Source organism: Rhinopithecus bieti, unplaced genomic scaffold (genome assembly GCF_001698545.2).
Source record: "Rhinopithecus bieti isolate Rb0 unplaced genomic scaffold, ASM169854v2 scaffold_10354, whole genome shotgun sequence".
Classification (NCBI taxonomy): Eukaryota; Metazoa; Chordata; class Mammalia; order Primates; family Cercopithecidae; genus Rhinopithecus; species Rhinopithecus bieti.
Window position 1 is genome coordinate 787,565 of NW_016806491.1, and position 17,231 is coordinate 804,795.

A 17,231-nucleotide genomic window follows, 5' to 3' on the forward strand; every position below is an offset into this window, starting at 1 on the left:
AATGAAAAAAAAAAAAAAACTGCTGGTGAAACACACTTTTATCATGAAGCAATCTTTGTCAGTACTCTGGATTAGACAAATTACTTTCTGGATGTTTCCTGAAAACTGTTACTTTGTTTAAATGTTAAACTTTTGTTCCTAAAGTGTAAGATGTTTGAATGTCAGTTTATGTATTTGAACCACAATAAATTGATCCTTTTATAGTAAAAAGGTTTTAAGTACAGAGCTTTGTAGCATAAGAAACGGCTAGGCCGGGCGCGGTGGCTCAAGCCTGTAATCCCAGCACTTTGGGAGGCCGAGACGGGCGGATCACGAGTTCAGGAGATCGAGACCATCCTGGCTAACATGGTGAAACCCCATCTCTACTAAAAAAATAAAAAAAAATTAGCCGGGCGAGGTGGCGGGTGCCTGTAGTCCCAGCTACTCGGGAGGCTGAGGCAGGAGAATGGCATAAACCCGGGAGGCGGAGCTTGCAGTGAGCTGAGATCCGGCCACTGCACTCCAGCCTGGGCGACACAGCGAGACTCCGTCTCAAAAAAAAAAAAAGAAGTGGCTAAAGCTATTTGTTATATAAGTATTAATTGCCCCTATGTCATTCCCCCCCTTTTAAAATGTGCCATCAGGGCCTGGCATGGTGGCTTACGCCTGTAATCCCAGCAATTTGGGAGGCTGCGGTGGGTGGATCACTTGAGGTCAGGCGTTCAAGACTAGCTAGGCCACTAGCTAGCCTAGCCTGGTGGTACACGCCTGTCATTCCAGCTACTCAGGAGGGCTGCCTCATCTTGAACCCGGGAGGCAGAGGTTGCAGTGAGCCGAGATCACACCACCACACTCCAGCCTGGATGACAGAGTGAGACTGTCTCAAAAAAAAGTAAAAATGTGCCATCAAGTTAGAAATTTTAAATTCATGGTACAGTGTCATAAATGTGCCTGCAAGAAACACACAGATGACTTTTTTGAGACGGTCTCTGTTGCACAAGCTGGAGAGTGGCACGAACATGGCTCACTGCAACCTTGAGCTCCCGGGCTCAAGAGATCCACCTGCTTCAGACTTTCATGTATCTGGGACCACAGGCATGTGCCACCATGACCAGCTAATTTTTTTACTTTTCGTAGAGAGGAGGGGGAATCTCACTTTGTTGCCAGGCTAGTGTCAAACTCCTGGGCTCAAGCAATCCACCTGCCTGGGTGCCCAAAGTGCTAGGATTACAGGTGTGAGTTTTTATTTTTAAAGAGACAGCCTTACTTAATTCTGTCACCCAGAATGGAATGACTTCCTAAAATTGCAGACAGCAGAACGTATTCCTTGATGTTTATAAAATGTAGTCATATCAAAGGGAAAGAGTATTTCTCCTTAAATAAAATTACAAATAAAAAATGTATATTGTACTCTTACTCATAAAAGGTATTGTAGAATATGAAACGTTTTTCAAACTGGTTTTGTCTTTGATTGACTTTTATAATCCACACTTCAAAGAAGAAATGCATTTAACTTTTAAGAATAACTTAGTCAAAAAGTATAACGCCTTGCCTTGCATAACCTTTATTGCAAATGATGTTTTGTCCTTCCCCTTTGTCCAGTATTTTCCAAATGGTCAACAGTTTAAACATTTAAGCTTGCACTGAGAAACCTTGCCACATTTCAGCAGTTTTGTTTTGCTTTTGGTGGAGAGCAACTGATCGCGACTTTACAGCCAATGTATTTACTCTAATTTACACTTTTATAGATACAAGGTAACGTGTAGCTGGGTGAAGGCACTCAGAAGCCATAAAATGTGGTCAACCACAATAAATTAAAACGTAAGCTAAACAAAGTATTCACACTTTCATTTCTTTAATAAGGAATTTAAGATCCATAGTATCTTAAAGTTTAATGCTTGGAAGAGGCACAAATTCAAGGTGATAAAAATATTAATTAGAAGACATAATATGCCTCAAGTATATCAACACTTGACTCCACAAACAAGGCATAACCATGAAAACAACACTTCCTTTATTTTGGGCTCCCGAAATCAAACGTAAGATTAGAACTAATACATTTAATCTTTCACAGATATTTAGTATACTCAATAATGCACTAACAATTTCTTTTAAAAAACACTAATATTGTACAATGTTTCTGTTTTACATTAATTTTTCCCATAGCTGTTGAAAATTTCAGCCTTGATTTGAAACATGACCTGCATGACAGGCTATAAATTGTCAATGGTTCTTTTTCTTTGGAAAAGTGCAGTTGTGGCATTTACTCATTTTAGCAGATAGCTAAAAGGGAAAAATAAGGAAAATATACACTGGACCTGCAGTTAAGTTTTGACAATGCCAAGGATCAAAACAGACGAAAACAACATTTGTTGAAGATGAAAAGGTATTGCATTGGTCTTAATAGATATTGCCGTCTCTGGGTAAGATGCTGACTGAGCATGTTCTGTGTCTTCACCTCTATGTGTTTTCTCTTCTACAACAGACCTCCAAGAGACAAGATCCATGTAGTCAGCCCACACTAGGTCCATTTGACCTTCCTCATTCTTCTGTAGTCTCTTCCCTGATGACTTTTGACAAAAGTACTCAGTTCACAATATTAGCTGCCTGCTTCTGATGGGCAGGAGGTATATAATCAAAATACCCCCACCAAAGCACTCTATGGTCTAGACTTTATACTTAAAATTTAGTTTTCAGCATTCGTCAACAAGGATACCTTGAGGTAACAGGAGATATTTTGGTAAGTGAAAATAATTGCGGCTTGGAACACAGCTTACTGAACTCAGGATTTCATTTCTTTTGAGTATTAGGCAGTTCTCAGTAAGTTGATGCATACTGAGGAGTGATTCTAAAGAGGTTAGTGATATCCTGTTTGAGAATAGATTTAGAAAACTGAAGGTACTCTCCAGCTCTACAATTCTGTATTAGGAACAATAGGGAAATGAGAAAGTGCCTCTATATTGCAATCTAGTGAGTCTCTGGGGGAAGACTGTCTACCTGTGTAGTAGTTGAGAACAAGACAAGCTCTCAAACACAAGAAAATCAACTTGAAATAACATCAAATTCAGCCTGGGCAATATATTGAGACCCCATATCTACAAAAATTAACCGGGACTGGTGGCACATGCCTGTAGTCCCAGCTACTTGCGAGGCTGAGGCAGGAGGATCGCTTGAGCCTGAGAGGCCAAGACTGCAGTGAGGTGTGATCACGCCACTGCACTCCAGTCTGGGTGACAGAGCAAGATCCTATCTCAACAAAATCAAACAAAAACACCAAATTCATTCCATATTCAGGTCTGTAACAGTGACATGTATGTACTGAATTATATTTTTTTTCTTTTAGGAATGTCTTTATCTATGGATTGTCATTATTAAAAAAAACAAAAAACAAAACCCAAAACTGTGAGCTTGACAAAGGGAATAAAAGCATACTTTGTTTTTCTTGGTGTCCCCATGTTAATAAGTCATTTCTTCTCTTTGGCTCAATGAGCAGTATTGTATTCACAATTACATTCAATAGTCACTAGGTTCCTGTGTCTATAGAAATAGAATTGAAGTTTCTATGCATACATGGGATATTGAGGAGATGAATATAAATCCCATATTCCAAAGGACAAGAAGCTTGTCCAAAGTTTCAACATATCCAAGCTACTTTTACAACTTTGTTTCTGCGTTTATATTTCATTATGGAGCAAAGTAAAGTCTTCAGGCCTCCATGAAGCTGGGGAACAGTGGCGCCTAAGTTGAGTTACTGAATATTTTACCTTGACATAGTCACTGCAAAGCAGTAGAAAGCTTTTGAGGTTCTTTAATGACAATTCAAAATGAAATACTTTCAAAAAATAGCCTTATACTTTATAAAATGTAGAGCAATAATCTCAAATTCAGAAAGGTATTCTGATATAATTGGGTTTGATTAGGAATAGGTTATAAATCTTCAGGTAATTGTTACATGAATGTTTTTTCCATTAATCTGCTTTAAAATCACTATAACTGATTTTTTGACTGAAAATACAGAAAATATCAAACAATTTGAATCTTTCTCATTTGATCTCATTGTTTCCAGAGCTGTCAGCCAATTAATAATTATTTAAATAAACTGACTTCAATAAATTTTATCATAAGATATATTGGATCTTGTGACATCATGAAAATATTTCTCCTCAAAAATCTAGTAACTTTTCATGGATTAAAATGTCAACAGTTGGAGAATTACAAATTTGAGAAAGGGTTTATTTAGCACATCTCAAGAGTTACAGCTCTCTTACAGAAAGACACTTGCCTAGGCACAGCAGGTGTGTTCAAATTTATATGAATGACTACTTGAGTTCAGACGGGATTAAGTTTTTCTTGCTTTTGACTTATATTACTTCACACATCTTGAATTTTAGAGTCTAGGCTTACACATCATCCAGTTTCTTGGCATGGCTTGCTTAATCTGAGCTTTCAAACTTCAGATTAACCTGGACTAAGGCTAAGAGTTTATAATGAAACCCAAAACTAAGCAAGCTTCCCCTGGTTTCAGTTTAATTGTTGAGGTCTTCATAACTTCCGGGCATAGGAAACATGTACCTGGCACATTGTAGAATTAGTGATTTTTTTTAAAAAAGGCCAATCTGCAATATATACAATAGATGACTCCTTGGGCATAGCTGTTATGCAGTTGCAAAACTGGAAATCTTCAAGAATCCTTTCGTGTTTCCTCTTTATTGGTGCTAATTTTCCTTCTGCACCCTAGTCCTTAGTTTGGCAAGTTCCTCTTCTAAACTTTTAATGTGTTCCTTCAATGTAGCCTTGTCTTGCTGGGCTTTCTGATTGGCTTGGCTTCGTGCTTCTTCAATCTTCCTTTCATACCACTTTTCCATCTGGGTAGAAACAGCCTCAAAAAAATACTGGGTAAGCTCCAGAGCTTGGGAGGTGTCCCGGATGTGCGGGCCAGTCTGCTCGCCGCCTGCTGCTGGTGGCGGCTGCCCACAGGTGCCGCTGGCTGTGGGTTGCTGGGCACGATGCCTTGTTGGCCCACTCTTCCCCAACTTCTTAGTTTGAGTGCCTCTGTTGATGCAGGGCCCAGCCTGGTGATCAGATCTGGCTGCCTCATTCATGGGTAGCAAGGCTGTCTGGACCTTGACGTTCCTCAGTCGGGAGCCTGTACAGTCAGAAGACGACAGCTCCTGCTGGAGTCTCTGGGTAGCAGTGGAGTTGAGGGCCTTTTCTTTGGGCCTAACCACTGGAGGGGAGCTGTCAGAAGCTGCTGCTGGACCTGCAGTCACCACTGATTGATCCACACCTGGTTTCAGAAGGAAAACAAACATGAGGGCAAATCCACATTCACACAGTCATATGGCTGTGGGTCGGTATTTGAGAGTCTTAAGGATCCTGCAAATCACCAGTCTTCGCCATCACCACACACCACGTGTAACGTCTCCTCTGAGCCTTTTCTCACCTTTCTGTTCCTCCCTCCCACTTTGTCTCCTCTGATGATCACTGTGGCTCGTCAGAGCTTTCATGGATTCTGTGTTAGCCACACTGGTACCATTTAAGCCAAAAAAGTTGCTAGCTTTTCCTTCAGCCTGCCTCAATCTACCTGACAAGGCTCTGGTCCTGTTTCCTGATGCCTGAGGATGATGCCACTCACCAAGTGTCTCAAAGCAGATTTGGACATTTATCTATGAGAACATGTATTTCCATTCTCTAATGTCTGGGCCTATTCCCTACCAGTGTACTAATTGCTTGACCCAAGCTCCAATTAGGAAAGGAGGCCCCATTTTCCACACCCAGAGCTCCAGGACAAGCTCCAAGAGTAGTCCTAGCATAAAACATTTTCCTGGGATGTTTCCCCATGTTGTTGGCACAAAGATGAAAACACAGTTCCAGAGATGGCCTGTGGTAACACAAAACACTTACATCAAAATCCCCCACTGAGGCCTAGTTACCCAGGCTCTGCATGTCCTCAAAATTGTCATTATTGAGTATAATCACTGTGGCTAATGTAAAGATGGTTTGCTTGCAGCAATTCCTATCTAGCACCAGGGGCAAGTTCGATGTAAGAACTACTGTTTAATGAGGATTTGCATAGTTGGACAAAAGTAAAAGGTAGATCAAAGAGAAGAAAGAGGTAAAAGGCACAAAAGGCAAGGGAGGAAGAGCCCTGCTGAGGAGACTGATGGCTCTTCATCACCTCTCATCTTTGGGGTCCACTCTGATACCATCAACACCGTACTCAAAGCAATGTTATCACCAATCAACAATTCTTTAATTCCTTTATTCAAATAAGTTTGAGCACATAAATGAGTGCTTCATTACTATATAGCAACTGAGTATACGGTTAAGAGCAAATACAGTCCTTGCCCCTACAGGGTGCGCTCGACCATCCAGTGTTTCCCGCAGCCGCATCATACGGACTCTGCCTCTCAGTGCGGAGAGAACAGGAGCTGCTGGTCGTGTTCCTTTTGGATCAAAGGGCTCTCTGTATGTGGGTTACCTGTAGAGGACTCGCAAGTAGATGGTGTGGATTTAGCTCTGCAAGCCCTAGCATCTCCAGAAAGCTTCTGCTCCAGATTCTGAATCTTTAACATGCACCAAGTTTTTAATTCATCCACCAAGGAGATCTAAAAAACAAACAAACAAAAAACCAAAAACCCACAAATAAGTAACAGAAGAATCAAGTGAATTTGATACATGGTTTATGAATTAAAGCATCAAGGATGGACTTTTCAGTTATAACAGCTGAGGATACCATCTAACCCAAAAGTTATGGCTTGCCCACTGCTATGGTTTGGATATTTGAGCACTCCAAATCTCATGTTGAAATTTGATCCCCAGTGCTGGAGGTGGGGCCTCATGGGAGGTGTTTGGGTCAAGGAGGTGAATGCCTCATGACTGGCTTAGTACCATCCTCACAGTTAGTGAGTTCTTGCTGTTAGTTTATTTTCTATTTTTTTTTTTATTTTTTTGAGACGGAGTCTCGCTCTGTCACTCAGGCTGGAGTGCAGTGGCAGAATCTTGGCTCACTGCAAGCTCCGCCTCCTGGGTTCATACCATTCTCCTGCCTCAGCCTCCCAAGTAGCTGGGACTACAGGCGCCGCCACCACGCCCGGCTAGTTTTTTTGTATCTTTAGTAAAGGTGGGGTTTCACCGTGTTCGCCAGGATGGTCTCAATCTCCTGACCTCGTGATCCGCCTACCTCAGCCTTCCAAAGTGCTGGAATTACAGGCATGAGCCACCGCACCTGGCCTCTCTATTACTTTCTGAAAGAGCTAGTTGCTTAAAAGAGCCTGGCACCTCCCTCCTGTCTCTCTTGCCTCTTCTCTTGCTAGGTGATCTGTGCACACCAGCTCCCCTTTACCTTCTACCATGAGTGGAAGCTTCCTGAGGCCCTCACCAGATGCGGATGCTGGCACCATGCTTCTCGTACAGCCTGCAGAACCATGAGCCAAAGAACTCTCTTCTTTGTATATTACCCAGCCTCGGGTACTCCTTTATAGCAACACAGACAGACTGAGCCACTCTCCTATAGGCCACAGCAGGCACCCAAGCAGAGCTATCTACAATCTTCATTAAGTGACTTAGAGCCACCTTAAACTCAACCACCCGAAACCACCCAAATCTTCCAAACCAAGTACTTCTGGTTGCTTACAAAGCCTGAGTTCTCACACACCCACTGTACCCATTCCATGTCTATTATCTTGGTGAGACAGTAAACTCCCAGAGGGTAGAAACTATGTCTTGTTCTAAAACTGTAATGGCCTAACAAATAAACAATACATGGAATGAGTTCGGGACAGAAATGGCATCTTCCCCAGCATGTTCGGTCTTCATCTGTGGCCAGCACATTCAGCCATGGACATAAACAGAACTACAGGTTATTTTCTATTAACCTCATTTCAGTATTATAAAAATAATACACTACATAATGCAAAAGCTCTTAGGGAATCTCAGCCTCCGAGTTTTCAGTGGCAGGCCTGCCTGAGCTCAGTGGGCCTGTGTGGTAAATCACAAGGACTGGCAGATGCTGGTTCCTACCTGCCGTTTCTCCCCTTCATGCTTCTCCGCGTCTGAGTGCTGTTGCAGGCGGTTCAGGCACTCCGTCCTCTCTGCAGAGAGTCGCTCAACCATCAGCTTGTCCAAAACACGCATCTAGGAGTCAAGGGGAGCAGAGTGCAAGACTGAGATGATCTCAGGGTGAGCCCTGGTTTCTCAGCTCCTGCAGAGGGGCTTGGGGAACCAAGTAGGAGCCCCTGTACACAAACTTCAACCCTTTATCCGATTCCATTTGCATATAGGACTCATGGAACTTTTTCAGAATTCTTGAGCATGCTTCTATGAGGCCAATGTTTCTTTTTTTAAAAAAAATCTCATTTGTTAAAGTTTAAGAGGTATAAGGACTATGAATATACAGGCCAGGCATGGTGGGTCATACTCCCACCACCTGAGGTCAGGAGTTCGAGACCAGCCTGGCCAACATGGCGAAACCCCGTCTCTACTAAAAATACAAAAATTAGCTGGGTGTGGTGGCACATGCCTGTAGTCCCAGCTACTTGGGAGGCTGAGACAGAACAATCATTTGAACCTGGAAGGCAGAGTTTGCAGTGAGTCAGGAAAAAAAAAAAAAGAAACTCTGAATATCTAGTAAATCCACAACCTGAGCCCATGCAGGCCTTGTAGGCCTTAAAACATTATTTCCCAGACTACTGTAAGGAAAAACTACAACTCAAAGTATGGAGATTTTCTCTTCCCCAACCCCCACTTTAAAAAATGTTAGTGGTTGCCTACAAGGCAGTCAAATGAGCTTTTATCCAGCTTTTCCAGTGAGCAAATATTTTTGGTGCTTCACTGGAAGTAAAGTATGTAAGACGAGTGTAGAAGGAACTTAAAGGATTGCTTCAGAGAACAAGCAGTTGTCACTTTTTAATCACATTTCCTTCTGAAGTCCCCTTCATCTTGGCATTTCCTGTGGGACCCCCACACCTAGGAGGGCCAACCTTTCACTGCTTTGACAAGGACCAAAGAATGAAAGAACTACTGTTAGGAAGAGCCAATCCGCGAAGGCCCACTGGTGAGCTCCCCTCCTGTCAGGAACACGTGTGGCATTCCACACCCAGATGTTCAAAACATTAAAAGAAACATCAGTTCTGGAGACGTGGTGGGCACCTTCTGTTTTCCTCTTCAGTCCATGTTTTCCTGTGTACTGTGCTCCTCCTGCTTTCTAGGATTGGCCTCCTCTCCCCACTCCCTTAACCTCTTCCTCCAGGTGGCTGTTCTCAAGAGCAGCCATAGGTAAACACTGCTTTGTTCGCAGGTCACACTGACTGGCTCAGGTATGAGCATCTGACCCAAGGGGGCCAGGGTCCTTTCTCAGCGATTTGAAAGGAGGACGAAGATTCTATACCCCAATCTGTCACTCCCTTGAACTGAATCGAGGCCCTTGAGGTTTCCCAACATTCATCTCTCATTCCTCCTTCAGCTTAGGGTAGGCCAAGTAGGGTTTTTATACACAAACAGTCTGCACTAATCTACTATTGCCCTAACAAAATATTTTTTAAATGGCCTTTCTATAAAATACAGATAGCAAATAAGCCTTAAAAATGTTTAATCTTACCAGTAAACAGGGAAATAAAACTTAAACAGTAAGATGTCCTTAATCAATTTGGCAAAAACTTAAAAAAAAAAAAAAAAAAAGGCAGGGCATGGTGGATCACGCCTAACATCCCAGCACTTTGGGAGGCCGAGGTAGGTGCGTCGCTGTAGCCCAGGAGTTTGACACCAGCCTAGCCAACATGGTGAAACCCCATCTCTACCAAGAAAATAACAAAAATTAGGCGGCTATGGTGGTGTCTGCCTTAGTCCCAGCTACTCAGCAGGCTGAGGTGGCAGAATCACTTGAACCCACAAGGTAGAGGCTGTAGTGAGCTGAGACTGCCACACTGCACTCTAGCCTGGGTGATGAAGGCAGACCCCATCTCAAAAAAGAAAAACTGTAACAAATATTATTTTAGGAAAACCGAGAAAATCTGAATATGGACTGGATAACATTTTCTCAGGTGTGAAAGCAACATTGTTATGAAGTTGAAAGTGTTATTCTTATTCTAAACATTCTGAAATATTTAGAGATGCCCCGTCAAGACAGTCTGCAACTAAATCTGAAATAGTTCAAGAATTAAAAAAAATATGTGTCAGAGAGATAAGGCAAATGTAGCAACATATTAACTGGCTGACTGCAGGGATTATATGCAAGCATTCATTCCATTATTCTGTGAACTTTTCTGTATGTTTGAAAACTTTTAAAATAAAAAGTTGGGAAAAGAAAAAAACATAATTATTCTAATTTTGTATGCAGTGGGAAAGGAGTGTAGCAAAAATTGACAAATAGAAAGACATAGAAAAGACTTAAAGAAGATAAACCCCAATTTTTTTTTTTTTTTTTCTAGATAGAGTCTCACTCTGTCGCCCAGGCTGGGGTGCAGTGGCACGATCTCCGCTCACTGCAACCTCCGCCTCCCAGGTTCAAGCAATTCTTGTGCCTCAGCCTCCCGAGTAGCCGAGATTACAGGTGTGCGCCACCACACCAGGCTAATTTTTGTATTTTTAGAAGAGGCAGGGTTTCACCATGTTGGCCAGGCTGGTTTCGAACTCCTGACCTCAAGTGACCTGCCCACATTGACTTCCCAAAGTGCTGGGATGACAGATGCGAGCCATCATTCCCAGCCTAAACCCAAATATTAATCGTGCTTTTCGGCACAGTGGGCTTATAGGTGACTTATTTTCCTAATTTTCATATTTCTAAAAATGCTCTGTAATGGGGCTATCTTATTTTTATAATGAGAAGCAATTTAAACATGTTCTTTAAAAAGCTGAACTAAATGTGCTTTAACAAAATCACATAAGCAGAAGCAGGCCTCTTCCATGACAGCCCATTTGGACATCCCAGGGTAGAAGGGTGTGCTGAAGTCAAAGTCGGCTCCTGAGTTCATGTTCCGCCAGAACACTTTGCAGTTAGGAAGCTGGGCCTCAGGACATACTTGGTGCTGGGCCTTATTCTCCATCTGCCCCAGCTTTGTATTCATTTTGTCCTGAACTGATCCCAGCTCTGCTTTTATCTCCTCCACAGTAGCCTCCAACTGATTCTCCAGCTTGTTGATTAGAGGTTCACATCGACAACCATTTATTGGTGCCTAAGAGAGAAACAAAAAAGTTCGTTCCTTCAACAAGTATGTTTTGAGCACCCACCGTGTGCCAGGCAGTATACCAGAGGATAGAGATGATGGAAGAGATAGGCTCATCCTTGTCGTAACTTTGGAACATCTTATAGGGGAAGCTTTGGGGAAGAAGATTCAGAGGGTAAGATATGGTCCCTCTCCTCAGGTGCTTTTATATACCCTGGGGCCTCAAGATACCTAGTCACCTGAGGATGGTGCAGCAAGCTCTGCAGCTACACACACACCTCTGATCTGCACCGTGCCGGTGGGGAGGCCATCTGGCTTACCTTCAAAGCTTGTGCTTAACTAAGTCAATGCCTAGCGTGGCTATCAGCCCCAGGAATGCCGTTACACAAAACCCTTGCTGAAGGTCTATGTTCCCTTCTCCTGACAGTGCTTAGCAAGTACCTGCATCACTTTCCCATCCTTGCCCCGGTACAATGTGTAGAGCTGGTATGCCCTGAACTCATGGGGTGGGGGCGGGGATGAACACCGATGCCTGTTCCTCTTTTTAGGGTGATGATGAGCATGCAGGTTCTTCTGGTGTCCAGGCTGTTGGTCGGCTGATGGGGTGGGGTCAGAAAATGCTGATACCTGTGGGAGAGGAAGAGACAACACCCCTGAATGCTTTGACCTTTGCAAGACTGACACCAGTCAGTGGCGCCCATGTCACCCCATTTGGGCAAAGAGCCCCACTTTGTTTCACCTCATGGTGTTCTACTCCAAGCCACATACGTCAAAAGAAACATATCAGCACATTCACCTTGTGTCTGATGTTAACCAGATTTAACTTCTGTGCTCTGGCTCCAAATCAGCCAGCCAAGTGAGGAGACTTTTTAGCTGACGGGCATGACACTCTGCCAGGACCCTTGCCACCCTGCCTCCCAGCCACCCCCTGGGCTGCTTTCTGTGTCTCCTGACCTTGGGCCTTGACTTTCTCCTCCTGTCATCCTTTGCTCTGGGTTCTGGAGAGACTGACAGGAACTCTTCTCTGGCTGCTTCTTTTCTGGCCACAGCCTGTTCACTGCTGGGGGTGTCTCCTGCTGAGACACTGCCCTACAGTAGGAAAAAGCCCAGAGACCTATTGTGTTTGCTTCCTTGGCCTTTTTCACTAATAGGGTCAGATTTTCTTTGCAAGATACCATATAGTAAGGGACCCACGGGAACCTTTGCAGATGACATAGATTTCAGACATAGGAAACACTGCTTGGTGGTCTTAACATAGAATGCTTTTCCTGGTTGGTTGAACATTTGGCTTTTACTGTATTTATTAGGTCCTAAGCTAAATATATTCCTGGGTCTAATTCGATGCTGTAGAACACCAGGAACCTACCTGACACAAAACACCTCAACATTCGAGATTTTTGGTCGTTTACATTTCAACAAAACATAACTCACTCATTCTTTGACCTTGGACCCTTGGATGCGACGCCCCCACCCCACCCCAACCCACCAACAAAATTAATTCATAGGCAAAGGAGTAAGAATCCTGTGAAATGAAAAATATCGTATTTCTGGTCCTTGTGAGAATGTTCACAACTGAATATGTACAATTCACACCTAGGAAGTTAATCAGAGTGGCAATGCCTTAACCCTGGAAACTGATGAGAGGATTCTGAAATAGCAGAGAGAAGAGCAAGCACTTGGTGATAACATTTTCTGTGCCAAAAGCTGTCTCTATATCCCAGACTTCTTCCTCCTGATTGAACTCAAAGGCATGGTTTATTCCAGGGCTACAAGGCACAAGGGCACCTAGCTGAGGTGGAGGTGTGGGGCAAGAGGAGTTGAAATCAGCTCAGGCTCTGTTCACCATGTGTGCCCTGTGCACGGTGGGTCTGCCTTGGGGGGCATATTTTCTAATTCATATAAGGGAGCCATAAAGGCTAGCATAGCCTTGGTCCCTTCCCTAAATGGAAGTGGCCTATACCAGTGGCTCTCAAATGTTAGTCCACATGCGAGTCCCCTGGAGGGCTTATTCCAACACAGATTGCTGGGCCCCACCCGAGTTTCTGATCCCGTGGGTTTGAGGTGAGGCCCAAGAATTATCATTTCTAATAAGGTCCCAGGTGACACACTGGACACCACATTTTGAGAGCCACTGTCCTACACGATCTGGACACAGTGTTAGAGAAGCAGTACTGCCCACAGGGCATGGCAAAGGCCACAGAGACCTGGGCTGGTAAGTGTGCCCCATGCATACTGGATGGGTAATGGGCAGCGCACACGGAGGCACATGGCCTGAAACCTTGGGGAATGGAGGATGTGAAGCCAAAGAGAAAAAGACTGGCAACAGTTTAAAGAGCTCCAGCAAGGAGGAGAGGCAGAGAGGGCCTGGCAGCCACCAGGTGAACCTGGCTGAAGCAGGGAGATAGTTTCCCACCCTCTGAGCACAGGCGGATGTGGGGACGGCGGGAGGACTGCCCCCCACCTTGCTTTGGGCCACCTCATCTCTTGGCACAGACTGGGCTCTCCTCTCTTCCTTGAGCCTCTCTCTCTTTTTCCTCAGGCTTCGCCCACGACTGAAGCGCAAGACCTGAAGGAGGCAAACGGCATTGTTACAACCACTGGTGTGCGCAGCATCCGTGTGAGAGAATTCGCCTTGGAACCGGGGCTCTGACCTAACGGAATTTACAGCCTAGAGGGTGAGAGCAGGTGCGCACATCAAGCAAGGCCCTCTGACCACCTACCAACTTCCTAGGTCTTGTCCTGGGCACTACAGGGACGCGGAGGCAGGTAGGATACTCTCCCTGACCTCAAGAAGCTCAAAGTCTATGATGATAATATCTATAGACACTGATGCCAGGCTGAGACTCCCAATACCCGCACAGAGGCTGTGCTCCAGGGAGCGCCATTCACATCAACTAGGATATGGATGGCGTCTCCTGGAGTTGTGAGACGCAGCAGAGCAGCCCCGTGCGAGGCACAGTCTCTCTCTCCATCTTGGTACACCAGACCTGAGCTAGCCCAGATGTTCCCTTGGCCAAACTGTGTCCAAGTCACATCAATTCGATTCAAACTATTATTAAGATGTATCTATGAGCCATAGTAACAACCACAGGACAGGGATCTCTTCCCCCAAAAGCAGCATTTACTCTGCCTCTTATAGTGCAGAGTGACAGAATGGACATAGGAAAAGGTCTGTGGGTCAGAACAGATCTCAGTTTGAACCCAGTAGCCGCTGGCTGTAGGCTCTTTGGGCAAGTGATTTGATCTGTCTGCACTCTGTCTTCTCAAATGTAAAAATGGGTCAGGCGTAGTGGCTCACGCCTATAAGCCCAACACTTTGGGAGGCATAGGTGGGAGGATTGCTTGAGGAGAGGAGTTTAAGACCAGCCTGGCAGACAAAGCGAGAGCTCGTCTTTATTTTTATTATTATTATTTTTTGAGATGGAGTCTTGCTCTGTCACCCAGGCTGGAGTGCAGTAGTGTGATCTCGGCTCACTGCAAGCTCCGCCTCCTGGGTTCACACCACTCTCCTGCCTCGGCCTCCTGAGTAGCTGGAACTACAGGCACCCGCCACCACGTCTGGTTAATTTTATTTTTGTATTTTTAGTAGGGGTTTCACCATGTTAGCCAGGATGGTCTCAATCTCCTGACCTCATGATCTGCCTGTCTCAGACTCCCAAAGTGCTGGGATTACAGGCGTGAGCCACCGCGCCCGGCCTCGTCTTTATTTTTAAAAAAGAAAAAGAAAGAAAACGGGGAGTCATTGGGATTCACCAAGAAAAAACAGATGGCTGGCACACAGTGGACTGTCAGTCACTGTCAGGTGCTTCCCTCCCTGCCTTCAGGTGGCTTAACTGGCAGAGGGTGTTTAACAGAGTACAGATCTTTGAGTTAATGGAAACCTTCAATCTCCGGTCCATAATAGTTAAAAATGTAAAAGAGTCCTTAGACCAAGAAGTCTGAGAACCATTTCCCCAAGTCATTTCTAAAGCTAAATTCAGATTCACCAGGAAATCAAGTATGATGAAAGAAAGTGACTATACCCATCGCTCACCTGATGTACGGACTCTTAATACAGCACCAGAATCAGCCTAAAATTTACTTTCAGAGCATTTGTAAACCACACCAATCAAAATGACAAGTGACACTCAGAGGTCACCCAAACTCAAAATTATAATCAGCAAAATTCCCTCCAGTCAGTGAAAATAACTTTACATGACTTCCAGCCTTTCTCAGCAAACCAGACCATCTACCAGATGGGATGTCATTAATCTTTTCCAGTCCACAGAAATGAGGGAATATTGACTGTGAGGTCTCTAAAAGTAGTATACTATGGCTGGGTGCAGTGGCTCATGCCTGTAATCTCAGCACTTTGGGAGGCCAAGGTGGGTGGATCACCAGAGCTCAGGAGTTCGAGACCAGCCTGGCCAACATGGTGAAACCCCATCTCTACTGAAAATACAAAAATCAGCTGGGTGTGGTGGCACATGCCTGTAATCCCAGCTACTCAGGAGGCTGAGACAGGAGAATCACTTGAACCCCAGAGATGGAGGTTGCAGTGAGCCGAGATTGCACCACTGCACTCCAGCCTGAGTGACATAGCAAGACTCTGTCTCAAATAAATAAATAAATAAATAAATAGTACCCTCTTAGTACTGCTGTGGCCCATTTAAAATCCATGTCCGTCTATGGGCCTAAGGCAAGGGGATTTCTCTTTTCAGGCAAAGCAAACACTAATGCTATTTCTGTAACCACAGATCAAGAGAACAGTATGCATAACGTCTTATGCCTAAAGTTCCTTGTTTGTGTTGAGAATAAGGCTCAGCATATACAATTATGCATAAAATAAACTTTCATAGCATGTCATCCAATTTATTTGTTATTCGATGTAAGCATGGAGAAACTTGCTTAAGTCTTTTTTTAAGTGGAAACAAAAAAGAACTGCACAGGGAAATGGTCCACGGTAAGGCTCTTTTCCCTGTAAGTGAAGATCCTTGGGCTCTGGAAGACAAATGACAGGTGGATTAAAGATCCGTCAATCCTTCTATGCCTAGGGAACCCTCCAGCCCCCTAAGACTTGATGATCTTTGTATGGCTGAGGGTGGGGCTGGCTGTCCATTAAATTACCACATACTGAAATTGCCAGAGAAATGTGATGGGTTCTGACGTTTATACAGCACTTCATACTTTTAGATCCATGAGAGACTAGCATTTTTCTATCAGGATTCATGGATGTGATTCCACCTACGATAAAAGCTGCTAGACGTGGAAACCCCGCAGCTTTTCCTACTGACTTCCTTTTGTCAGGAGCTCTGCGGCCTTTCAGAGACCACTGAGAAGGACCAGCTCCATGCACAAGAGGGTGATCAATTTTGCAAAAGATACAAATCTTAACCATTTCCAGAAACTACTAGTTATATTAGGCATGTTTTTAAAACTTAGATGAAATAAAGGCCATCCGAAACCCTGGGCCAGTATTGGGTTATTTTGCAGCAGGGTAGTGTTCAAAATCTTCCTTTGACTCCCTGAGATTTTATCTTCTTCTTGCAGAATAAGATGGAAAGCCAATCAGTGTTTTCTATAATGTAATACAGAATAGTGCCCATCTGGAAATAACCTAAATGTCCATTATTAAGGAAATGGCTTAATAAAATATTAATAGCAACAAAAAGAATATTACGCCTCCATTATAATGAATAATTATGAAGACTGCAGAACATTGTTTTATAATAGGATAAAAGGAAGACATACAAAAGGGTATATACATTGTAAGCACAATTATAAAACAATTATGTGTCTGTTTCATCTATTCTGTGGATGAAACAAAAACAGTTGTTTCAGGGGGCTAGAATTATGAATAGCTTGTAAATTATTATTAAATTTCTTTATTGTTACTTAGATAATGTCAACATCAACTAAAGTATCAGCCACCATTTTAAAAAAATTAAATGATGGTCAAAATAACATTATTCAGTAAAAGAGGAAAGAAAACTAGACTGTACTTAACTGTCTCTGGCAGGCGACTGTCTGCCCAGAATGGTCCCCTCCCTCCTGCCTTTCTCTGGGGAACGCACCTTCTTAAAGTCCCTGTCCCACTTCTTCAGGGACGGG

General features: G+C 43.8%; 2 protein-coding genes across 11 annotated transcripts in view; one reads left to right on the forward strand and one right to left on the reverse strand.

The window, feature by feature from the left end:
• Positions 1–17,231, forward strand: part of LYRM2 (LYR motif containing 2) — a 38,563-nt gene that overhangs the window by 4,583 nt on the left and 16,749 nt on the right. The window contains exon 3 of the transcript XR_001886504.1: positions 13,681–13,907. The gene's annotated coding sequence lies outside the window, so the exon portion shown is untranslated. The remainder of the gene's footprint in view (positions 1–13,680; positions 13,908–17,231) is intronic.
• ANKRD6 (ankyrin repeat domain 6) overlaps positions 1,818–17,231 on the reverse strand; it is a 211,739-nt gene continuing 196,325 nt past the window's right edge. For 9 of the 10 annotated variants that reach the window (XM_017876798.1, XM_017876796.1, XM_017876788.1 and 6 more), the window contains 7 exons: positions 13,603–13,707; positions 12,096–12,230; positions 11,583–11,768; positions 10,998–11,150; positions 8,002–8,115; positions 6,461–6,587; positions 1,818–5,266 (listed from right to left, as the gene is read on the reverse strand). In XM_017876798.1, coding sequence (XP_017732287.1) covers positions 4,695–5,266; positions 6,461–6,587; positions 8,002–8,115; positions 10,998–11,150; positions 11,583–11,768; positions 12,096–12,230; positions 13,603–13,707 — 1,392 coding nt within the window. In that variant the 3' untranslated portion in view covers positions 1,818–4,694. The remainder of the gene's footprint in view (positions 5,267–6,460; positions 6,588–8,001; positions 8,116–10,997; positions 11,151–11,582; positions 11,769–12,095; positions 12,231–13,602; positions 13,708–17,231) is intronic. The other variant, XM_017876797.1, reaches the window with a different exon arrangement.